Source organism: Scleropages formosus, chromosome 13 (assembly GCF_900964775.1).
Source record: "Scleropages formosus chromosome 13, fSclFor1.1, whole genome shotgun sequence".
Taxonomy (NCBI): domain Eukaryota; kingdom Metazoa; phylum Chordata; class Actinopteri; order Osteoglossiformes; family Osteoglossidae; genus Scleropages; species Scleropages formosus.
This window is the reverse complement of record NC_041818.1, coordinates 10,673,154-10,698,413: the sequence shown is the minus strand read 5'-3', so window position 1 is coordinate 10,698,413 and position 25,260 is coordinate 10,673,154. Positions and strand designations below refer to the sequence as shown.

Below are 25,260 nucleotides of genomic sequence, written 5' to 3'. Positions count from 1 at the left end.
AGAAGCTAGAACCTTTAGGCTTTTGATGGTGAACCGCTTGTGTGTGGGACCACCAAGCGGCCAAAGGTGAAGGAGCGTAGCAGTCTGTCTGGGGCACGGAGAGCAATCTGGTCCTCTAAGTATCAAGGAGCAGAGATCCCGTAAGCCATGACCAAAGTCTTGACCTGGTGACAGGCAGCTACAGGAAGTCAGTGAAGAAAGACGAGGGGAGATGCATAGGAACACTATGGCAGGTCAGACACAACTTGTGCAGCAACCTTCTGCATTAGCTAGAGGGGTTTGATGGATTAGGCCAGGAGGACAGACAGGAGAGAGTTACAGTAGTCCAGGCAAGATATCGCCATGATCTGTACCAGAAGCTGTGTGATCATTCTTTAGTAATTAAACATAGTCATTCTTTACGAATGAAAAGAGTGGTTACAAAAGCTATGCTGCCAGGTGAATAAACAGGTTGAATTAAAGGGAGTGGGTTGTATCTCAGTATTATTATGGTAATTAGTCATTGTGAAGTCTTAAGTCTTTTTCTTCTTCTCCCCCTCCAGCATGTGAAAAAGGTTGGCTGTGATCTCGTTTGAGATTTTAAGGCTGTTGCTCATACATTTCAGTATGTTTATGTAGCTAGAGTCTGTAGAACTTGCGACAGTGTCCCACTGGTAAAAAGGTGGCCCAAACCAGAACAGAAGAAGCCCGACCTCAGATGGCGCTGCTCTATTTGATCATCCTGCCCTGTTTAGGTGCATATCATGCATAGTGTTTTCATAACATCTGGGCTCAATGGTTGAAGCCTTGCTGAGGGGCCTTGGCCTGTTTGATGGAGTTGGGGTGGCTATCTTCACCAAGGAAGTCTGAGGTTTTGTTCTCCACATGCTGCTCCTTGCACACAAACCCATGCATGGTGACCCTATGGCTGGACCCAACTGCTCCACACCATGTTATTGTCACCACAGCAGTGAGGAGAGGAGAAAACAGAATCCGTTTTCAGACGGACATAGCATCGGTGCTACAGATCAGCACGGGATCAGCACCGAGGTAATCTCCGACGCATTCCTGTTGACGTTACAGCCTTTCCCTCCTTCGTGAGAATTCACTTTTGTACCTCAAGTTCAGTTTGTAAGGAGCATGCCCTGCAGTTACAAGAACCATTTTACAGGCAAAAAATGCATAAGTCCACCGAGAGCCTCCTTCGTGAAGCCGAGGAATGTGCAAAGTACAAGAGACGTCACAGCCATCGTCTGAGCCACCATCAGAGTGCCACTTTCTCATCTCTATCCTTCAGTACTCGTGTAGATGCGCAAAAATCACCCCTTAATGTCAGATGTGTTTAATTTTTTAGAACGAGATCATAGCACCAGTATACACCTAAGGTTTAGTTGGTGTTTTTCTTACCACATATTCACTAATGATACTTCAGGAGATCACTCAACAGGGAGGTAAATGGGCCTTAAGAGGTACTTGAAGCAAGAGAACTGCCTTGTTAGCTTATGTTGTGATGGAAAGTGTTAAATATTTAAGTTTACATGGTAATGTTTGGGTGAAAAACTGACTTATTGGGGCTCAGGAATGCGTTATGTTTTTATCCCATTCAAATTCAAGTGCTGCTACAATGTCTCAGCAATCTCCAGAAACAGGATGGTTTTTGAAAAGCTTTACACTGCTCTTCCTGTTGACATTTATTTATGCATGCTTCTCAAAAGTCTGGTCATCTTTGCATGAAGAGAAGAGAAATCTACTTGGCTATCTATCTATAGGTATAATTACTGTACAGTATGAATAAACTATTTATAAAGTTCTCCTTTCTGACACACTTAGCATCTGAGCTGTGAAGCGCTCCTTATTAAAAGTAGATCAAGTGTAAGACAGTTTGTCGACTAAAAGTGGATAAAGCTTTCTGGTGAGGTGGCCTGCTTTTAAAACTCTACATTAAGGCAGACATTGATCTTTTACTGTTTGCTCTCAAAAGATAAATCATTGCAACTTCAAGGATTGAAATAATTCTTCATGCTGAAATCTTGTCAGATCCTTAAGGAATGATGGTGACTGCAATCTCAACTTCTCCTGGAAAACAACACAAAACCAAACCTATATTTTTACGGGAAAGAAACAAATGTACAAAGAGGTTTCGTTCAGAATTAAAGCCTTTGCCCAGAGGAGGTGTTTGTGAGGTTATCTCCATGCCCTCCAACAAACCCGGAGGAGGTGTCATCAGTGGAGACCAGCTGTATCCCTCTTTGTTTCTGCAAGCAAGCCTCATGGCCTTTCTCATACGCACCTGACCATCACATCACCTGCTGCAGTCGTGTCACACGCCCTCAGGCGCCGCTTTTCCGTGTCCGACCCTTGCCACGTTGGCTGTGCTGAAAGGCAAGCCTGTCTGTATAGAGTGACAGAGCTGTACGTAGTGTTGTTATACCCCCACGTGTCCTCCGCAATGTAAAATTCACAGGGACATGGCTGTACAGCGATTGTGCTCTGTAGCCCTTTACACCTTAACCCAACGATCGCAGGTATTGGAGGTTTTCTTCCACGAAAGCTGTATTTATTGAGGGGTCAGTGGGGAGTATCGCACTGTGCCACGTCTGACTGAAATGGCTGTAATGTCTACATCTATGCATACGGGAGAATGATCTGTCAGTTTAGATCATTGTGAATGTCATTTTTAAAAAAAAAAAAAAAAAGACATTGTGTGCAAGGGAGACTGGTGAAATGAGTGTGAAGCTGAATGGTTTCTAAAAAGCAAACCACTTCGGTGCATCTCTTGTAATTAGTTGACCTGGTTAGTCTCCACTTGGAAGGTTTCTTTTTTTTTTTTTTGCATTTTTTTCCAACCTGAACTTAACGTAATGATGTAACTTAACATGTAATATTTTAAAAAAAGCAAAAAGAAGCAAAGTTTGGCTGCCACCCTTCATTTGTCATACATGCGTAAGGAGTGTCCCATTAGCTGTGAGGGGTCAGTGAAAGGAGGCAGACAGCGTGGAGTTAAACCCTCCCCTCCACGGCGGCTGGGTTTTAATCCTCCCGGCAGACCTGCGCGCTGTGCCTCCTCTCCGTGTCCCACTTCCGTAGGAGTAGGGCTGAGGAGCGGCCAGCCGTTATGCCGCTCGCCTCTACACGCGCTCGCCCTCGGCGACGGGACTCCGTGCTCTCGGCTCTCGCCCTGCCCCTCCGGCGGCACCGCTCTCCGGCCTCCTCGGTCTCCTCGTCCTCCTCCTCCATATCCTCATCCTCTTCCTCCTCATCCAGCTCCGCCTCCGGGCAGCTCAGGATGATATTCCGGGCCAGGCTGGGCTCCCCGGGGCAAGAATCCCAAAGAGGGAGAGATGTGTTGCCAGCCTTGACAGAGCAAAGCAGGTAATCACAGCTTCTTCTAGCACTTTTAAAGTATTACATTTGATAAAGTCAGTTTCCTCGTAACAATTTCATTGGGCGAGGTTGTGCTTTTGTGCAGTGTGTTATCGTGTATCTCCTGCTAACATGGACACTTTGCTCACTGCTCAAGTTAAGGAGGCTGGGATACACATCATGTAGTCTCCTTTTAAAAGAACCCTCCCCAGGCAGCTCGCGCGTACTGCTCAGACAGACAGGCAGCCGGCTGCGGGGACAAGGCAGGCACAGGCACTTCCCACCTCTGTCAGCACTCCTGAAGGCCACGTGCTCTGGACGCCACGTCCACTTTAAGGCTCTTAGCCCTGACGTGATTAGGCAGTTAGCTGTCCTCTTGCCCCGCTTATAGATATTAATTTCATATTTGTATTCCTCCTCATTTTCTCCACTGCACGTCCCTTCATTTTTCTTTCGTTTGATTTTTCACCAAGTCACAGTGAACCTTTTGTTCATTTAAAATTCTACATAAAATTTTTCTACGTTTCACATGCTTGTGTACTCCTGCAGCTGCCTTGATAGCTTTTGGTGGATAAAGGCCTCCCGTCCAGGCATTGCCTCCTGGACCTCGGGCACACAGAGGTCCCGCACACCCCGTTAGAAGCAGACACTTGCGGTGCCTTGAGGGGATTTAGGCTGCTCGCAGGGTGTGTGTGTGTGTGTGTGTGTGTGTGTGTGTGTGTGTGTGTGTGTGTGTGTGTGTGGCAGCAGCGGAGAGCAGACTCGGGCACCCTGCAATAGTGTACAGCGAGGAGGTACTGTGCTAAAGGTTAAAGTGGGTCAGGTCTCGGCGGGCGTGCGCTCACTGGTTCTACTCCTGGCATCAACACGAGGTGTACTCGACATCGGTTAACAGTGGAGGGAGGCGAGTCCTGCCAAGTTAGCATAGCAGCGTGGGTGCAGACACTTGCTCGAGTTTTGATCAGCTGTTTGGGAAAAGACAGCGATGAGGTGTGTGTGTGTGTGTGTGTGTGTGTGTGTGTGTGTGTGTGTGTGTGTGGTTCTGATGAAAATGCCTGCACTTGGCTTTGAAAGGTCACGGTGGCAGTGGAAATAGTGTCACTATCAGCGGTTGAAAGGGAGGCGTTTGCTGAGATCTGCATCTAAACCACAGTATTATTGTTAAACACCTTTTGTGTTTTGGAAATTTGCAGCCGGGGTCTTGAACGATCTGGAAGTTTTGCTCAGCGAATATATGTGTGTTTTGACTCGTTGCCCTTGTGTTGCAGGGGAGTGCTTGTGGGCGAGGGCATGGACCACCCTGTACACAGAGGGGACATGATGGCCATCGGATTGCACGACAGGTACTGTGCAATGTATGTCCAACTTTTTTTATTCTTCTTTTCTTATTTTTGCTGATGGTGTTTCTGGTGTAAGTGTGCGTTATAAAGTGAGGTCTACCTGGTGTTGGGTTCGTCTCGTGTGTTTTTTGTGCAAAAAGTAGACAAACTGAGGGAGGGAGTCATTCCTGTAGGTCTGTTTATGTCAAAATAATAATGTGCAATGATGTAATTAAATGATATTTTGCTAAATAAAATGCAGTCGCTGATGGGCACACTGACTGGTTCCATAAGAAATATGGTTTCTTGCAGCGGTGCGGCCAACTGCTGGATTAGCAGATGGAGTGGTTGTCGTTAGACATTTCCACCAGATGTGCACACTGGAAAATATAGCAAGGTTAATGGGATGACTGTAAGTCACATGTCATAATTCGAGGACAACCTGCAGTTGTTAGAGGTATATGCCCATTTAATGTGAATTTCACAGTTAGTGTTTTCAGACATCATGTACTGGATGCAAGATCAGTGCTTTCAAAATGTCTTAGCTTCATTTAATTAAACGTGTGTGTGTGTGTGTGTGTGTGTGTGTGTGTGTGTGTACAGTGCTGCTTGAAAGTACGTAAAACATAGGGATTGTCATTGTAGAAACTGTGGAAATAAGTTAGTTGGTTAGTTCATGTGGTGGAAAGTAACTACTTAAGAATCATGCGTCTGCAACTATGTCTGTCTTCCTGCTAATGTAATGTAAACATTTTTTCTATGAGATGTACATCGCTTTGGAGAAAAGCTTATGCTAAATTAATAAATAAGTTGTTACAATGTAAAACTTGCAAAATGAATACTAGGTTTAGCCAGTGTAACTTGGCATTCCATGTATTTTTGCACCTACGCTACTTTGGTTTTTCTACGACACATGATTTTCTGTAAAGCAGCCAGTGGAATTGGTTGTTTTCCATCTGATGTAATAGGTGTGTGTAAAGACTGATTCTCATTAAATTGACATTTTGTGGTAAAACTAAGGGGGTTCACATACTTTTGAGCATCACTTATATCTTAATTTTTCAATAATTTAAAAAAAAAAAAAAAAAAAAAAAAGTGTTAAGTAGGGCCACTTGTCGTTTTTGCTATGCTGCTGGGTATAAGTGATGTGCTTTACGGCATCCTGTGCAAAATGAACGGCGCATTGGGCAAGAAAAGGGCCGAGCCGTTGGCGCTTTGGCTGTTGAAGACAGCCGGCTGGTGAGATTATTGGGTTCGGGTTAAGTACTTCTCGGCTCCCTAATCGTAGGGACCATCGCCAGGAGTTAGATGGAGGATGTTTTTTGTGTTTGTTTAATTGGGCTGTAGTTCCTTAGCACTGGTGTTAAGTAGCCCAACGGGGCTCTCGTTGTGTTGTGCTGTCGCGCTTGTTTGCACCCTCCCCGGTTACAGCTGTGCTGCCTCCGTTTCTCTCGTTACTCTCCAGTTTAAGGGGACTCGGCAGCTCTCAGTCCGCAGTCTCTCATCCCTTTCCTAAATGGGCCTCCTTTGCACTCCTCGCTCGCTTTGTTATTCCCTTAAGCCCCTAAAATAGCCCGAGCCGCACACGCAGCAGTGTTCGCCACCGCCAGTCTCCACTGGAATGAGTCGTCCGACGACGATAATCAAATCAAAAAAGAAGCGCTGACTGCTTCTTCAGTGACTGTAAAATATTTCATTAATGCAGTGCTTCGTGTTGTGCTTTCTTCATTGGAAAGACATTTTTCTTTAAGTAATAGGTGATTGTTGGAGCTGAAGAGCCGGAAAAAGTCTGAAATAATCCGGTGTGTGTGTGTGTGTGTGGGTTGGGGTTACACTGCATGTTTCAAAGTCAACTGTTAATGTGAGAGCAGAAGTAAAGGGCACTTTAGATAGGTTTATACTGTCATCTCGTGCAAGTGGAGTTTTTGCCTGTTCATGCAACTGCTTGCTCAATTTGGTCAAACACACTGCTGTGCTCTGTGGAACACGTTTACACTTTTACATAAGCAAGTGGCATGATGCTGAAGCTGCCCCTCCCGTGTTACTGTCTCCCTGCCAGTGACTCCTCCTCTTCTTTACTGCTTTAACTTTCACAGCGGTGGGTATGCTCTGAAGTGGGGGGGGGGGCTGAAGCGCTGCATTCCTTAGAGCACTGGCTAAAGTGTATTGAGGTGAAGAGGAGGCTTCCACAGGTGGTGGTTACCTGCCGTGAAGATGGTTAGATATACACTGCATGCTTTTATGGTTGGGGGTGTTTGAAACAGCATTGTGAAACTACTTGGTTGTTTGGCCATCAGTGTCAGCTTGATGACAACTTGAATATTCGTCTCCAGAACGGTCTGTCCTCTGCTTGTCTTTTTTGTCGAAAGGGGTGTGTCCGTTGTCATTGTGATGTGGTTGATGGTTGTCCCTTTCCTTGTTTTCCTTCGACACTTCCAATTTTTGTCCTTTACGTTTATTCGTTTAAATGGCACTGTTCATCAGAGTGACTTAAATTGCAAGTAGCTTAACACTTTATTTACCCATTTATGGGTGAATTTTACCACAGCAATTCAGGGTAAGCACCTCGCTCAAGGGCACTACAGCAGGAGCTGCGATACAAACCCAGGTCTTTCAAGTGCAAATTGGCCGTTCTGATGACTGCACCACCTGCTGAGCGTCAAATTTTATGTGCAACGTGTCTAAGATATGATAACCTCGGTCATCATTAATGCTTCTGCTGAGTGTTCTAGCCTGGTTTGGTCCGAGATCTGTAGGAATGTTAGTGTTTTTGTCTGTCTTTTGTTGTCTTCTGGTGTGTGTCCTGTACATGTGATTTAAATGTCCCATGTTATAACGTTACGATATTTATCTTGTACATGTGATTTTGTGTGTTTGAAATGTTAATGAACAGAAGGTGTGTGCTGATGTGCTTGAAAAGCTCATGTTCTTGTTCTCCAAGATTATCCTTTTAGATACATTTGCGAGCATCGTCAGTGCCGGTGTCGTTTTGGTCCCACCGCTGGAACCCGCGGAAGCCCTTGTTGGGGAGTACATTTCCTGGGTTCGCTAGCGAAGGCCTGTCACTTGAAGAAGCTTTTGGAGCTGCCCTCTCTCGGTGGCCTGCCCCAGCCCCAACGTCAGCGGCCACATCTTAACCGCAATCGCTCACACGTTGCTAGGGAACCAGAGCTGGCCTGCCGACGGGGGGCTCTGGGCCCTGGCATCCAGTGGAAGGAAAAGCTCAGAGAAAACTCTGGGCTGTGGGTTGACTGCAAAATTGAGACGAGTTGTTATTTTACATCTTTTTGCCACGCGCTGTAATTTTGGGCTTTCAGGCAACACTCAGATGAGCCAGTGTGGCTGGAGTGTGGTCATGACGCTCTTACCCGACCACGTTCCGTGCAGCGGCCTCTGTGTTTGTCGATTTTAATGGAAATAATTCCCCTGCCAAAGAGTACATTAAACCTGTAGGGTTTGGTTGTGGGCAATGATTGTGTTTAGTAATTGCTTTAAACATGGTCATTTGTCATAGTTACAAATAGGGCAACGTTGGGTTTTAGCCTGAATTTATGCATTTGAGCATTATCGGCACAGTTGAACTTGAAATGGTGCGGTTTTAGGCGGACCCAACCAGCAATCCATCCGTCGGTCCTTCCACCTTTTGTAATTGCTTGTTTGGCTGGGGTTGTGGTGATTCTGAATTGTGCTGGGAGCGCAGGAGGGTGTAAAGCAGGGTACTCCCTGCTCGGGATGCCGGTAGGCTCTCGGACATCAGCCCAGTCCACCTCTGCAGCGTGGTTAGCAGTGTGGGAGAAGTGCTTCACCAAAACGCAGAACACCGTGCACGTGCTGTGGAGGAAGGTGACGGCGCCACCTGCGGAGCTGCTGTGGCCTGGTTGTCCTCGTGCTGCTGATCTCCTGTGCTGGGCATTCTGAGAAACATGTCGGTTGCTCTTGACTAACCTCGTCTCTGTGTTTGGAGAAGTATGTCCAGTCCCATTCCTGGCACTCCGCTGTGCATGAAAATTTCTCATACTCCTTAATTGCTAAAGCTCTTGATTGGACTAGTTACAGAATGTAACATTTTATTATGCCTATTTATTTCATTTTCCATTCAGTTTAGTTAGATGAAGCTTGCTTTCAGCGTTAGTTTGTACTATATATCAGTTTTGAGAAAAATATTCCGCATTCTTGAAACCAGCAAATTTTGGTGAATTTTGTCACGGGGTTCCAAGCACTAAATATTCCTGTTCCTTTTAGGGCCTGATGCTTTCTAGAATGTTCTGGTGCCTTCTAGAATACTTCTGCTGTAAAGTACCAAACTAAAACTGACCCAGTGGAAGAACTAGTAGTATTTTTGTAATGAATAAACTTCATATCAATGCAAAAATCAACATAACTTTGGGGGGGAATTTTGTTCTGTTATTTAATACTCTAATTGAAATAATTTAGCCTTCTCTCACTGCACTAAGGATGTTAGCACCTTAGGTAACATTTATTCACTTAGCAGACTCTCTCTTTTCTCCAAAGCGACATACATCTCAGAGAAAAGTACGAGAAGTTCATGACATGAATATAATGAGAGATTTAGATACAGACTTGTGATTCTGGAGTTCAGTGAGCTTGTCGCGTACCACCGTACGAAGCAGGGGACATAACTCAAGTAGGTGCTGATAGACTTTGCATAATTAAACAACTTTTTAAAAAAGAAACACACATGTACGTGTTGTGCATTCTTGCTTTGTACCTTAATTTGAGCAGATGTTTGTAATCAAAATGACTTCTTTGGACCCCTTTAGCTTTGAGCGAGTGCCTTTAATTTTGTGGAAGCAGCAGTCTGGAGCACCGTGGAGCAACTTTGGATGTGGCCCCTTCGACGGCAGGGCGGCAGACCTCTGCTGTGAACAGTTTATATCTCTGCCACACAGAGTGAAAAGCTTTGAATAGGTCTGAGTTTGCGGAGATGGCAGGGGGAGGAGGGGGGCCGTCTCCATTCCGGAGATGAATCCTCAGGCTTTGCTTATACCACGGGCCTACCACCCAGGCTTGTCATATTATGAAAAGGATGACATAATCCTCGCGTACTGACAGGGGCTCAGCCCGCACCTCCTCTAGCCTCCCCCAGTCCTCCCACGCAGATAAATAAACACACACACACACACAGAGCCGCACGCACACTGACGTGGGAACATTTCTCATCCACACTTTAGCGCTAAGTCGACTCGATGGCTCCCCCGGCTATATGACTGCAGACGTGATTGAGATGGATGGCAGTCCACTTCCATAAATAGTCTTCCCAAAGCAGAGGGTCGCACGAGTTCCTCTCTTTCCCCCTCATCATGAGCTGAATCTGTTCAATGAGATTCATCTGTCCTTATATACGCTTATCTTTGTGCCAAATTGGGTGTTACTCTTGGACAGTTCAGATTTAAACTGTTGGATTTCCTTCATTTTATCTCAGGGTTTTTTCGAAGAAGTCGTTTCGAGGCTCAAGGCTAATGCGCGGTATGAGCGAATCCGTTGAAGTCATTATTTGGTCCTCCAGTTCGTCAAACAGCTGCTTTTCTCCTTGGAGTTACTTGTAATTGTATGATAATTGTTTGCCTGCAGAGTGAATTATTCACTTCAGTGGTGGCGTTTTAAGATCCTTGTTAATGGAAGGGAACTGATGTGTCTGTTCAAAGCCCCATTGCAGCAGTGACGCTAATATCGCTCTCCTTTCACCATGTGTGGCTGCTGCGTTTTAGGCCATTCCTAATGAATTTTGTTGGAGTTGCTCCGTGGTTCAGAGTGTGAGGTTAAAAGCCCCCCCCTCAAAAAAGCTCATGCCGACTGTTAGATCAATTATGAAACGAAGTTCAAGTTCCTCATTTTCTTTGTGCCCACATGGATTGACATAGATGAAGTTATTTGAAAGAATATAGAAGTTTCAAAATGGGTTTATAGATTTTAATTCCCTTTTTAGTTTATTTTTGTTTGTTAAATCAATGAAATTATTACTATTTTACCTTTCATACTGTGGGATGTTCTGCATGCTCTGTATACAGGAGTAGAAAGGCTGAATCCCCCCCCTTCTTTTCGGGTCCACTAAATGGATTCCAGGGTGTGATGATTTCAGAGAGATGGAAATCTTTCATTTCAAGCAGTGAATCAAATTGCTTTCATTTTGCACTTTGAGAGTCTCCACATGTCATCTTGAAAACAGATATATGCATTTCTGGATCTGGGTACTGATAGATGTGGTTTCATATGGTACAAGGAACCCTAGTGGCTTCCGTTACTGGCTCTTTTTTTTTTTTTTTTTCTTTTTTTTTGTGGAAGATGTATCAGTTTCTTTTTCAGACATTGCTTTCATTGGCACCTTTGATTTTATGATATCCTGCTCATCATGAAGTTTTGATGAAGTGTTTATAAAATAACCATATGATTATAATTATTAATGACTATTGACTGCTGCAGTCAGTACCCCTGGTGTCCAGCAGATGGCCCCTGTTTACCTGTTTGTACCAGCGCTGCCCGTATTCACATTCTGCAGAAATCATACCATTACCTTGATCATCACAAAAGCTATAATAAACAGCTCCTAGGAGTGAAATGATGTGACCTGACACTGGGGCCGTGTGCTCGAGCAGAAAGTGCTGTTGTCTCACAGCACCTCGGTGGGGCAAGAGAATATAGGATCAGTCCCCAGTCAGTTTGTGTGGAGTTTACATGTTTGCGTGCGTTTCCTCCAGGTGCTCTGGTTTCTTTAAGTTTAACTTAAGCTCTTTAAGAAACTTAAGTTTTTTGATGAATTGGTGACTCGAAATTGCCCATGGTGTGTGTGTGTGTGTGTGTGTTTTCTGGTGTATCTTATTGACTCCGTGTAGGTAGTGCACTACAGTGTATCCAGCACTATGTCGCTTTTGTTAAGTGTTGGCTACATGCTATGTAATGTTCATTGTAAGTCACCTTGCGGAAACGTCTGCTAAACAAATTAATGTAATCGTAGGAGATAAGCAGCGACCCTCTTGATGCTGAAAGGTTGGTAAAGGTGTGCAGTGGTTTTCACAGTGAGCCAAGAACAGACCCCTGCGGCACACCTTAGACTTAGGTAGCAGAGATTCAACTCTCTGGCCGAGCGTTTACCACCGAGACCGCTCTGTGACAGGGTGTTACTTTACTGTAGGGTTCGAACCGGAAGTGAGATTCCGGGTGGTTGTCAAATATAGAATACAGGAGCAGGTGAAAATAATGGAATTTAATTTGGATGTGGATTCATAATAAAGGTTATGAAGCTTCATTGAAAGCCCCCCCCCCCCCCCATTTTTTTCTCCAGGCACATGCCACTTGAATCTGGCTGTTCCTGGCAGAAAAAGAAGGCCTTGACTCATTGTCATTTACCATCCACACGTTAAGTGCTCATCTGACTCACCAGGTCACAGCTTTCTTGCTCATTCTGGGCCTGAAGATCTGCATTCACACCTCAGGTTTCTCAGCTACCAACAACTGAAAATGTCAAACGTGTGTTTTGCATGTACCATGGTGTGCAGTAGTACTTTTTTTTTTTTTTTTTTTTCTCTTTTTCTTTACAGCAACTTCTTGTTTTGCAGATAGTTTAAAAATTTTATTATTATTTTTTTTTTGGGTTGCTGCAGTTGGTATCAGCTTGCACCGGCACGTGCTCACAGGCTTAGACGTGGGTTTTCTGCTTTGCACAGTTTGAGCAGCGCAGTAACGTAACACACACATTCGCACACTACCAGTACCAGCAGTTTGGAGCTGCCAGTTGAACCAAAAATTGCGTCTTTGGACTGTGGGAGGAAACTGAGGCACGTGGTGGAAACCCACACTTATGGTATAGTGTACAGTACATAATAACAAAGCTGAACAGCCTCACAGTATTATAGAATAATTAACATAAGGCAGCAGTGTCCTTTCAGCGATTAATGAATGTTAACTATTGAAGCAGTTGTGTCCATTTTGATGGGGTTTGGTGGTATTTTAGCATAAATGTGTGTTCAGGAACTCACAAACAGATTTCCATTGAAACTAATGACAATTGTGTCTTTGACTTTCTAGGAATTCACCTTACAAAGGGTTTTTCAGGAACACATTACTCTCATAAAGCGGAGGAGACTGTCATGTGTTGCAGTGTGCCAGAGGCTCCAGACTAACTGTCCCCACCATCCAGGAAGACAGGCAGCCCATGCCAGGGGAGTCCACGCTCTGACTTCTCACCAGTCATGAGTTATGCTAACGCTTCCCAAGTAGCATCCCCTCAAGCCTCAATGCCTGTGGAAGGAACAAGGTTAGCAAGGGTCAAGATGACTTGGAGGATCTCTTGAAAAGCTACAGTTAAAAAACAATCTCACAAATGCTTGTATTTCACAGTGCTGGAAAGTAAAATACATGTGGCACAGCAGGTAGCCACACACAGGTTCACCCAATGTGTGTGAGTGACAGAGAGTGTGTTCCACTGATGTATAGATGAGTGACCCATTGTAAGTAGTGTATCTAGCAGTGTAATTTACCCTGGTGAATAAGGTGTGTGGGCTGATAACACTCCATAGTTCGTTGGAAGTCGCTTTGGAGAAAAACATCTGCTAAATGAATGAATGTAGATGATTGAGAAGGGATCAGAAGAGTATGAGGTGTGACCCAAGAATCAACTCCATGCTTTGTTTTCCACATCTGGTACCAAATTGTATTGAACTGCTCATGTCCTCGCCAGCAACGCTTCTAAGGTGGTCAGCGACTTTCCTGTCATCTACTGCAGTGGGATACGTACAGAAATGGTGGATGTTGTAGGATGCATCAGGGACCTTCCTGCAGTCTGCAGTGAGCAGAATGGCAAGGCTTCCTATTCTGCACGTGTGAGAAAGAAAGGGCTGTGCAGTGTCAGTCTTTTGACACCTGCGTTTGTCTGTCATTTAAATGTGATCCGTGTGTCTTGGTTTGGAGGGCGCAGAGGTTTTTGACGTTTCACTTCAGGGACAATGATCAGTTGTTATGAGGGTGAGTCAAGAAGTGTCTGCAATGATTCCCCTATGCCCACATTTTTAATACTGCAGATACGTTTTGACTGGCCCTTGTGTTTCATTGTGTTTCACGTTTGTGGTGTTTGAGAGAACTGGCAGAATTACTATAGTGGGACATAGAATGACTGGATTGAGGGGAGTCCAGTTGTGCGTTTTCTATTTATTCAGGATGGCAAGTGACCAATAAGCCAAAAATAACCCAAGTTCCAGTGAGTTCCTTCTTATTGCATCTCTCAGCCACATGCACTCTGCTCACTGAAAGCTTATATGCAGTATTTTTATGCTACACATTTTTTGAGCTTCCGGCCAACTGATCTCCTGTTCAAACGTGGTCTAAAGCACGTTGTCTGTTGCCGAGTTTTCAGTCTGCAGTGACTTCCCACACATTCGCAGCATGGACCATCTCAAGTGGAAATGCAATTTACTCTAAGGATAATGGGGACAGTTACTTGTAGGGATGCTTCTTGTACATGGTGGGCTGTGTGTTTCAAAATGTAATGTATAATACTTTACTGTACAAAGTAAATGCACAAACAGTGTTTTGTCAGTGATTTTCAGTTATATCAGGAAAGTTTAATTTGTAGCATAATGAGTGATCATTATTATTTAGCTGACAGCTTACAATGTTAATTTGTATACTAAGCTACTTACATTGATTTACCCATTTATGCAGTCAGGTAATTTTTACTGGAGGAATTCAGGGTAAGTGCCTTGATCAGGGGTTACTGAAGCAGGAGGTAGGATTTGAACCTGGTCCTCCGGGCTGCAAAGGGACAGCTCTAACCACTAGGCCACCTGCTGGAAAGGTTGTCCATCAAATGGGAAAAAAAAATCTTTGCATTTAAAATGCACAACCACATGAGTGACACGACAAGCTGCTCTCCTCAGTGTTTCCTGATGCGTTTCCTCATTGTCGCTTTAACGCTCAGAGAAGAGATGTGCGCTGGTGCTGTGCACGGGCTCACTTGATGGGGAAGTTCAGTGCGTGTTGTCCAGCTGCTTCTATCCTGCTCTTTCAGTCCCTATTCTACCTATTCAGCTCGTCATCGTCATCTTTTTGTCCTGCGAGTTGTGTGTTTAATGTGTGTTGTGCTTAAGTGTATATCATTTAAAATGATGTACTGGACATTCATTAATTCCTGAATGATAATATGTGTGGTCCTCCACTTACAGCAGCCCCTGTCTTTTTGTCAAAATCCCCTTATACTGTGTTATATGAACCCTAAGGATATTAGAAATAATTAGCACAAATGCTGCGTTATATAGCAGGGTTTTGTTACATTTCTTTCTGTAATTTCACAGACTACAGTAATATATAGAATGAGTACAGTACTGTTATTTTTTCATGCTTTCACTTTTATTTACAAGTCTTTCACTTTTTCTTTTTAGCGCCACCAGAACACAAGCCACAGTAAATTTAAAGAAAAAAAAAGGTAACTTGAAGGGAATCGCAAGGAAAGTTTTGTAAATTAAACACAGTTGCTGATGCACACACCGAGTCCATAAGAAATATGTTTCCTTGCAGCAGCACAACCGGCCAATGCTACCGTACAGCAGGTGGAGTGGCCGCCCTCACACATTACGACCAAATGTCGGGAATCAGAAGTAATAGGTTAATGCTAGGGCTGTTTTAAATCCAGATGGCTGTAAGTCATTTGTCATAAGTCAAGGACTGCTTGTATTTAGGCTTTCAGACTTTTGAGGAATTATTTTGTATGCTTATGTGTAAATGGACTTGTGCCTTTTCTTGGTTGCAGTGCTGCCCAGGGACGGACAGGGTCTTCTGCTCTGCCCACAAGATCAACAGACTCGTGTCGCGACCCCCGAATAGCGGCGAATAGTAGAGGGAAATGGCTTCACGGCCCCCGTGTTGTACAGCCCTGCTAAAGCTGGCCGCTTGGCTGCCGCGGGAAAGGTTGAAGAGTCCCACATGATTTCCCAGCACGCCTCCTGGCTGTGCTTTCTGGCGGAAGCTGTTAATATGCCAGTGTATTGGTGGAGGTGTGCAGTAGGTGGTAGTGCTGCTGGTGAAGTAGGACAGTGTCTCGGTAAACCGTGAGTCAGACCCGTTTCTTAAAATTCTCTGCTGGCGTGCTATCCTGAAAATGTACTCAGACCGTCAAGTATTAATTGAGCTCCTTTCTCACCAAAAACAAAGCCAGTGAACGTCTGCGAAGGTCAGCACCTTGATCAAGGGTACAACAGCAGCAGCGGGGTCTTGAAACAGGGATGTTCGGATCACAAATTGACGCCCTGAACAGTACGGTATTTGCTGCCTCCTCAGTCCTGCTCACACTTAGCCCACTCACTCAGCCAAGCAAATTAAAACCGCTAAATGTGCGTAAGCAAATCTTGTTTGTGGACAGAACTGACGAATCTAGGCAGTCAGTTTCACAAACTTTGTAATTTACAATTATTTGTTAATCTTTGCACACGTAGATCATGATGGTTTGCTGCCGGGTGACCAGCGCCGATCCACATGTGGCAGCAGCTGCACCTTCCGATAACTCTGCTCCCACACGCGTACTCGGTGAGGATCAGCAAGTTGGCTCTGCGCTCGCTCCTTTCATCCAAGCTATATTCATCACCCATCAGTGCACCTACAGTACGGTATCCAGGCGAAGAGAGATTACCATAATTAGCCACCCATTTTTCATAATGAAAATAGATTCCATGTATGTGACAGAGTTATTATTATTCCCGCACTTGTTTCAAGAATAATGAGAGCAATGGCAGGATGCTTGGTGGGCGGTTTTCCACTTGTTACTTCAAAAGAACCAGAACCTATAAGGTACGTGTGACAAGCTGCCTTGTACTGCATTTATTCTAAATTTGGGCTCTCTTCTTTATTTGGCATAAATAGTGCTCATTGCGCTCTAGATTTCACTCGCACCGCTTTGTACAGGAATCAGAATTGTTCATTCAGAATTTAATCACTTTTATACTCGTTGTTTACAGTGGGTTACGGTTATTATTGATGGCGTGGTATTAACTGACTTTTTAATTCCTATTTTTCTTCTTAAAGAGTGGAATTGTGTTTTTGTAAGGGCTTTATTGGTTTACTCTCAGTAGTATTTGCCATGAATTTTTTCAAAAGATGCAATGTCTGAATCAATTAAGCAGGATGAGAAATAAAATATTTTAATTGAATTTTAAAAATATCTCTTCTGTGAAAATACTCTCCTCTGAGTGCAGAAGGGTTTGACTTTTCCCAAAAAATGTTAAATGTTACCGCTGGGTCGGGAGCCCTTAATCGCGCTGAGCCCTGCTATGAACTGCACTTCCACAACACGCTTGGCGTCGCCCTATTTATTCATTCAGAGGCTAAATCGGAGCGCCGCAGTTGCAAAGCACGCTTTGTGGAGAGAGCGCTGTGCTGTTAGCAGTGGGGTTCGGGAGGGTGAGGACACAGAGGGGCCGGTTAGGGGGGTCCTGCACACCAGCACGTGGAAAGGACGAGGGAGGGGACAGGAGTATTGCCACCAGGCGTGCTTGTTGTAAAATGCATGAGGGGTTGCTTATGGTACATGTGCGGGTGGGGGGGAAGCCCTCCCATTTAAAACAATAGAGGGAGGGAAATAAGAGCCCCACAAAGAGAAGGCGGCGTGCAAGCAATTGGATAATTTCAGGCTGCTTGACATTTGGCTCGAGTGCACTTTGGATGGGAAGAACTCTAATTGTGGAGATGAAGCGCTTTCTCTAATGGCACTGATATTTTGCTTGGATGGCGCTTGAGCGGACGGGGAGAAAGCGGGCGGGCGAAATCCAATTCTTGATCTCCATTAGCTCGTGGCCCTGGGCTATGCTGAGACTGATATCCCATTTCTACTGCTGTAGCTCACAGGACGACTGCTCTGAGGATGGCAAGTGTATTCTCACTAGGTACGTCTGAAATGATGCACAGCAACAACACACACGCACACAGATGCACACAAAAATAACACTCGCTGTCTCTTTGAATTGTCTGTGCTTGCTTTGTGGTATTTCTGCGTTGCTGTTGTTGTAATTCACGCTTGGATGCAGTGGGGTGCAAAGAGTACTTACCCTAAGGAAGTTCCTATTCTTTATTGCGTTGTGTGGTCAGCATCCGCTCTTTTTATCCTTCCGAGCGTGGATTTCTGTGCGAGGGGCAAACAAAGCTGCAGTCAGTGTTCGCCGTGCCTTCAAACCACGTTCGGTGCAGTCACCCCCCCCCCCCACACCCTCCCCCTCTGTTCCCCCCTCCCTTCTTCCCTCCCCTTCCTTCTGCCTTTACCGCGTACTGCAGGCAGCGCTCCCCTAACAAGGTGGTACTATTGTTGAGCCGGTCAGCTGGAATCATCATAGCGCTCCGAGGGACAGGGAACAGCGCTGGGGCTTTTAAAAGGGAGATGCCACACGGCCCCACGTCAGGCAGCCGGCGGAGCGGAAACGTGGGCTCGGGAGTGCCGGCGGAGTCGTTGGCCGTCGCTGCGCTCGGCACCGGGTGGGACGGGAGTCCTCGCTGGGAGCCTGTTATGGAAACGCTCTTTACTGCTGCTGCTGTTTTAGTACCACGGTGACAACATGCCGTTGAAATGGAAAAGCAGTTCTCCTGCTAGCTGGAAATTCCCAGTGCCCGTGCTTAAGACGTCTAGGTCGTCTCCGCTGTCACCAGCCTATATGTAAGTAGAAACCAGCCCTATTTCACGCGTATGGAAAGTGGAGTCTTTCCCCTCCTCCTCTGTGCCCCCACTGTGTACTGGATTTATTGTGTATCTTTTGTGATCTCCCCAATTCGAGTTGGTGAGCGCCTCGCGCTGCCTGCGTTCACGCAGCTTTTGCCTGCTGCGCTGGGGGACTTTGTTCTCCCTCCATCTCGGACGCGGTGCCAGCCCCAGCTGTCGTGACCGCAGGCGAGCGCTGCGACGCGTGTTCGCGAGCGTCCGGCCCCCTGCTCCTTGGCCGCGCACATTGCGTACGAGATGAGGGAGCCCTTTGTCGGGCGCCAGGGTCTTGTCTCGCCTCGCCAGGTTTGCAGCCATTATCACAGACAGTTGTCTTTGTGAGCTCTCTACCCTCTCTTCCTCATCGTCCGATGCTCCGCTTGTTCCGCATTAATAGCCGCTCTGCCGACGCTGTCGCAGCCGTGTGAGGAGAGGAGCCGTCTCGGCCTCGCCGATGCACGCGGGCGCTGACACACTTTGCGTTGACTCAGAGATTGGCATCTCGGAGGACAAGCAGCTGCTTCTGTTTGAATAGGCATCTCTGCGAAGGAACATAAACGTTTGCCTCATGCCATTTGAGTGTCATGGTCCAAATGGGTTCGTTTCACAGAACCTTCGCTGATAGGATTAGAAGGACCCGTATCCATATATGTGCGCGCCTGGTGATCTGAGCCGCTGTAGGTAGAATCTAGGCGGCGGGCGCTTCATGGGAGGACTTTGTTAGTGGAGCAGGTTCTGTCTGAAGTGCTCAAGTGGGTTTTAATGTGTTCAACAGCAGCTGTGTTCGCTCATCCTTGTGATGTGTTAATTCCACTGTTTGTTATGCGTTGTCCTCTTTTTGTGTGCGCTCTTCCAGTCCTCCCTATGTCATCACTCAGGATATTTGGGAATATTTTTCCCAAACAGTAGTGGAATAGTACTGTAACTCTGTACTCTTCCACAGTACAAGTTGAGACGTTCCAGTGACCCTCAGACGTCGCGTTCTCCTTTTGCTCGTCTCCCCCGCTTCGCTTCCCACTTGTTAAACTCATGATCCTTCTCACTGTTTTTATGTTATTACTGCTCTTCCTGCTCAACCATGCTCTGTCCCTACCCTCCAGTTCTGTCTGTCTGTTGTGCCACTCCTGTCTTAGTTCAGGCTTTGGATTGCCCGTCTGCGGCACCGTGGCCCTAATGAGCCATATTTATCAAACTAGGCTCACCACTAAATTACATTTAAAGTTAGCCGCTCCCTGCTGAAAATAGTCGTCACAGCATAACTCTTAACTCCTCTGCCCCCCAGCTGTTAATTATAGATGCATGTGGTAAGAAACAGTCGCTGGCCAACAGCAAACAGTTTACACAGCCTGTTTGTCCACAGTGCCCTGAAACTGAACCGCCAAGTGCTCATCCACACCCACCTTCCCGCAGGAGAGTAATGCACTGATGGTGGTAATGATCCAGATGATATTTACGATTATGTGGCTCCTATAACCACAATTATGCATATTTGTTCCTTGAGGGACCAAAACCACTTGCTGGCACCACTACTCCCAGTTGCACATAAACCATGATGTCATGTTGGGGATCATCTGGAACCACACTTTAATTTCCTCTTTTCCTCCTTGTATGAATTTCGGAGCATATCGGTCCACGATGGGCCAGCCTCCATCTCCTTTTGCAGGAGGTGCAATAGGAATATAACCTCTCTCCTCTTCAGGAGGTACATTGTAATCCTTTTATTTTTTTGTTTTCTCTTCCGAAACTCTGGCACACCACCTTCAGCACCTTTACTGTAAATATTTATCTGTAGGAGGTGTTTGGTATGTAGTCTTTCCTCACTTTTCTTCACACACACCGACATTTTTTGGACTGCGGTCTCATCTGTATGCTTTGCTCCTGATAACAGGTGAAAATTCTGCTAGGTTTAAGCCACACTTGTGGCTTCTTATTAATTACCTGATTTTCGTTCTTATGTGTAATTTGTATTGTTTTGTCATCTTTATTGAATTTCTCGTGTTTCGCGTGACTCTCTTTTTGTGCGTAATTTACTGTTTTTGTCAGAATCGACAGGAGTGTGATCCGAATGCGGTTCCCTAGGCCAGCCCTCCCCAGTCGTGCTGAGATTGCGCACTATTTTTGAGGATCCCTCTGATTATGGGTTACTTGTGGTTTTCTCTACACCCAATGAGAAAATGAACTTGCGAATGATGCTGTGCTTTTTGTTTGTATCTCTAAGCTACTGTCCCTTTTGCCCTTGGTGGGGGGGTGTGCTTTTAACTTGGTTGATTTGTTGGCACTGCTGGGCACATGCTGACAAAGTTGAAGTTTCTCCAACCCTTAATCTTTTGTAACTACATAGAGCATACTGTATATTGTAAGGGCAGTGCTGGTTGGCACATCACCATCAGTGTCCCTCTTGAAGGCTTTATGTAACAGTTCTCCTTGAATATGCAATATTTGCTCGTGACAAACAATTCTGCTGTTGTTATATCGTCCACGTTCCTTTTCCCTTTACCGCAGAGCTCGTTACGAAGCCGACGCTGCGTACATAAGGAATGAAAAATATCCTCTTTAGCCTGAGCATTCTGGTCCACCATTGTTAGATAGCTTTTAATGTTCTCAGAGCCATTTAGAAAATGAGCCAAAACTTGAATCTCCAGCAAGATGCTTGATGGTGAAGGCATTGGGGTACTGTGGCTCGATGTTTGGTTTTGCCTGAATGGAAGTTCTTACCAATGGTGCTTATGGCATAGGGGCAATCCATGCATAATGTCCAATTCTCCAGTCATCTGGATAGAACTTGGTTCTACAGGTCTGTTCTACTGTAATATCATCTGCAGCTACATGTAAAATGTGCCGGAGACAGAGGAAGTGGACTAATTGACTATTTTGAGAAGTGCATGTTTCTATCACTGTTATCTGTTGACGAAATACTTGTTCGTTTACTCCAAGTTGTATGTTGTTTTTGGAGAAAAGTATCTGTTAAATGAATAAATGTGAATGTCACCAACATGACAGCTCGGCGTATCAGACGGGAACACAACAGCAGGTTCTCTCTCTCTCTCCCCCATTGAGCAGCTTGTGGAGACCAGGGTGGCAGACAGCACCTCCTTCTGGATGCCTCGTGCATGCGCCTCTACATTGAGTCCCATAACTGGGTTGTTGCGTCCAACTGTAAATAAGAAAGCACTGTAAAGAACTGACCGGCACTAGAGCAGAGTGTTGACAAACTTACTATTTCTGGTCGTTGTCTATTGGTAAATCAGGTGAAGCTTGGTTGTGCAGTTGAAATCATACTCTACCTCTGTGTATGAAAAAATAAACACCAAATACTTCTCCAAGTTTAACCGTAGAAAGTTCACGACTTCAAAGTTCGTAAGTAGGGTACTTGTACACAAATGAAGAAAGTACAATTAGAAATGAACCTGAAATCTTGTATGTTTAAAATATCATATCTCAAGTGTTCATAACATGAGGACCCAGTGTTTTTCAATTTTTATTGGTTGATTACGATCATTACTGTTTTAGTATACAGCATTGGCAGCAATAGTTTTAAATTTATTCATTTAGCTAACGCTTTTCTCCAAAGTCACTTACAACATTAGGTTTCATATAACTGTTTGCCCAGTAATACAGTTGCGTAATTTTACTGGAGCAGTTTAGGGTAGGTACCTTGCTCAAGAATATTACAGCCCGAGGTGTGAATTGCACCTGCGACCTTTCCATCCAAAGGCAGCAGCTCTAACCACTACACTGCAAGCCGTTCCCATGATGTATCCAGGCTAAGGCTGATTCTTTATACATCCCACTTCTCAATGAGAGACACTTTGAGTGTGTAAACAGTTACTAGTGTAGTTCTTCATTAGCACCTTATCCTTTTCTGTCTTGTCGTTTATGGCTTAATGTGTCTCATCACACCACGGTGGGACCCAAGCCAGGTGCCCGTACCTGACTGTACAGCGGTAAACCTCGCCAGACGGTGCTTTGGTGGTCAGGGTCTTCAAACATTTCTCGAGACTGATCGTACCCAGCATACGAAATGCCCTCTCTTTCAGACAGGGCTGGAAGATGAGATGTATCTATTTTAGTTAAAAGGAACAAGTTTGTCTCCCTCCTACCCCCCGCAGTCTTTTAATTTGATTTGCAACAGGACTGGGGAATTACCCTTGATGCCTTGCTACATGTAAGGGAAGGCAGAGGGATAAAAAGGACTGGTTTTAATAAAGATCATGAGGTAATAAATAAAACAACACCCCCCCCCCCCCCCCCCCCAGTTGCCAGAATTCTGTGCTTAATTAAGGCAAAGCATGAGTCCAGCAAAGTTGAAAGGGATGTTGAATAATCAAAAATGTACATTGCGTGAAGCCAAAGCCCCCGGTGGACCTCGTGCCAAGCATGAAAAGTGACAGCTGTTCATTCAGGTACCATCGGCACTGGAGGAAATACCGTTTGCACGATCCTCGTTACTCGATGTGTTTTCACGCACATTTACACCCATGGAGCATTTCAGTGCAAGCAGCATTGGAAGCGGAAAATTGCTGGGTGTTACACCCAGGCTCTGAAAGTGGGCCACGCCATTGAGCTGAAAAAGTGCAGAGGCTGCTGGGTCGGTGTGCCTGCCGGGGGTTGACGCCAAGGCTGATCTCCGTTGGCAGCAGGGATGCCCAGAAAGGCCAACTCGTAGGCTCGTCTAACATCCCCATAAGGCTGAGAGAATGTTGCATCAGCTGTGCACGTGAAGGAAATGGAGAAGGTGTAGCGCACAAAACGAGCATCTCTCCACTCATTGTTGTACCGCTTATTTTTAAATTTGCGAAGAATACACGTGAACCATAAAGACAATGTTGTTTTCTGATTTTTAAATTCACTCACACCTGAGATGTTTATCTTACCTTTGCTAAGCATTAATCAATTTAAAAAGCAATTAAAATGCATTAACAGGGTGTCTCCGTTCAATCTTAAGTGCTGGAATTAATTATTGTCCCATTAATACCTAAGGAGCAGTTCATATCCATTTAATTGGTGTAAGCAGAAAGACTCCTGCTTGTGCTCTGAGTGAGGAAGAGCAGGAAGACCTGTCTGAGCGCAGCCGCTCTCCCCCCACGTCAGGCCATGTACAGTAATTGCAGTTCACAGGGGCCTTGCGCAGGGGAGGATGGAGCAAGCACCCGCTCGCCTGCCCTCATTCTGCCCGATCTGGTTAGCCGAGGAGGATACTGAGAGTCTGGCCGGCACCGTGTACGGAGCAGAGGGCCAGGAGGAGGTCCGCAACTAACACCTCTTTTCCTCTCAGACCCAGGCGGGCACTCAGTTGCCCATGGAATTTAATGCTCTTTGGGTATTAAGCCGCATGTGGGTTTCCATGGTTCGGGTACAGGACCACCGCCTGAGTCAGTGCTCCTCTTTTGTGGTCCAGCAGGGTCTCTGCCCCTCAATGCATTACTACTTTTACTTGTGGCAGTTACTAGTAGTATGTCGAGAGGAGGGGTTCACCAGCACTAAGGAATGAGTTTGTGCTCAGGCGTGGCTTTCCGCGACTAGAATCGTCTAACCTGGGTCTGGGTGGATCGGGACGTCCGTGATCCTTCGGTTTTTCAAGGGTGTGACTTTGCAGGAAGTCTTCTCCAGTCATGTGCTGCGAAAAGGCAGCGGTGAGTCCACTGCTTAGAGTTAAACCACTGAGATCTGCATGTCGTCAAATTGCTGTTGAAAGAAAGCCGCTTACCCCCCGGTGTGGGCCGACACACTTATCTCCAGCGGATCTGTGATGGGCTTCATAATTTCCCTTCCAGCATCCTCCTCCATAAGCCAGGCTCGAGGGTCACTTCCTTTCCTTATTCAGGTGTTCGCCTCCCAAGAATCACCCTCTGCCTGTCATCAAATTCATCACCGTCACATTCGGTGCCTCTCGTAGTATTAAATGTGTGTGTGTGTGTCTGTGCGCGTGCGTGTGGCCGTGGACATCTGTCCATCCGGAATGCACCATCGACTCCTTGCATGGTCTAGCAGAGGATCATTGGAACATTGCTGCAGTTCTGCTTTTCTGTTTCCTGGCGACAGCCCCTTAGTGGTGTAGGCCCCCCCGCCACTCCCACGTGCCTCTGCACAGCACTACTTCTACCCACCCTGCAGAGCACACCATCACCCTCACAAATACTCTTCAGGATGCTAAAAAAAATAAACAAAATAAATACAACTCTGACCCGATGGCAGCACTGCCTCTGGCAGCCGTAAGATGCACAAGCCGTCTTTTTGAATCACGTTTATAGATAAATTGGATAACGGAAAAGGTTAGGCACAAATGGTGTGTTCTGGAAACCTCTGCTGGGTCGCAATAACGGAGATGAAACTAGCGCAAGGATAACGCAGTCAGCTATTTTCTCCACCCCTCCAGACAGGAACACAAAATTTTATCCATTATATACATTTGGTGTAAATGACTTCACAATTTATCATTTCTTCTTCTTCTTTTTTTTTTTTTAGAAAAAATAAGTTGTTGAAATGTATTAGTATTCAGGGGAAGAATTTGCAGACTGGCAGTCTCCACTCAGAAATGCTGATTTGCCCTTTTTCTGTCACAGCTAAATGGGAGCACAAGTACATGATTACATGCAGAGAGAATAAATTGTATTTATATAGTATGTTGTTCTAAATTTAAATCCCTTTTCTGCTGTTTTGAATAAATGGTAGCGTAAGGCTTTTTTTTTCTTTCTTTCTTTTTTTTTGGTTACCATGCTTTTAAGTATAAACCATTTAATGCTGATTGGATGCAAATTGAGATGTGTGGGATGAGCTCGATGTCTGCAGATGAAACGCCCTTATTTCTGATACGACACTGCAGCACAATCTGGACTCTTCGTTGAAAATTACACCTGATAACTGTCATCTTTTTGCCTCTGCTCTTAAAATATCACAGTCATAAATTTTGTT

General features: G+C 45.4%; 1 protein-coding gene across 9 annotated transcripts in view; it reads left to right on the top strand.

The window, feature by feature from the left end:
* Nucleotides 1-25,260, top strand: part of LOC108925461 (kelch-like protein 13) — a 53,953-nt gene that overhangs the window by 10,909 nt on the left and 17,784 nt on the right. Inside the window, exons 2-3 of one of the 9 annotated variants that reach the window (XM_018737412.2) lie at nucleotides 3,244-3,351; nucleotides 4,611-4,697. The exons of 1 other annotated variant lie outside the window; for it this stretch is intronic. In XM_018737412.2, the coding sequence (XP_018592928.1) occupies nucleotides 3,266-3,351; nucleotides 4,611-4,697 (173 nt within the window). In that variant the 5' untranslated portion in view covers nucleotides 3,244-3,265. Of the gene's footprint in view, nucleotides 1-3,243; nucleotides 3,352-4,610; nucleotides 4,698-12,911; nucleotides 12,934-16,117; nucleotides 16,194-17,192; nucleotides 17,546-17,983; nucleotides 18,307-25,260 lie in introns of those variants that run through there. 7 more of the 9 variants (XM_018737413.1, XM_018737417.1, XM_018737416.1 and 4 more) reach the window with 7 other exon arrangements.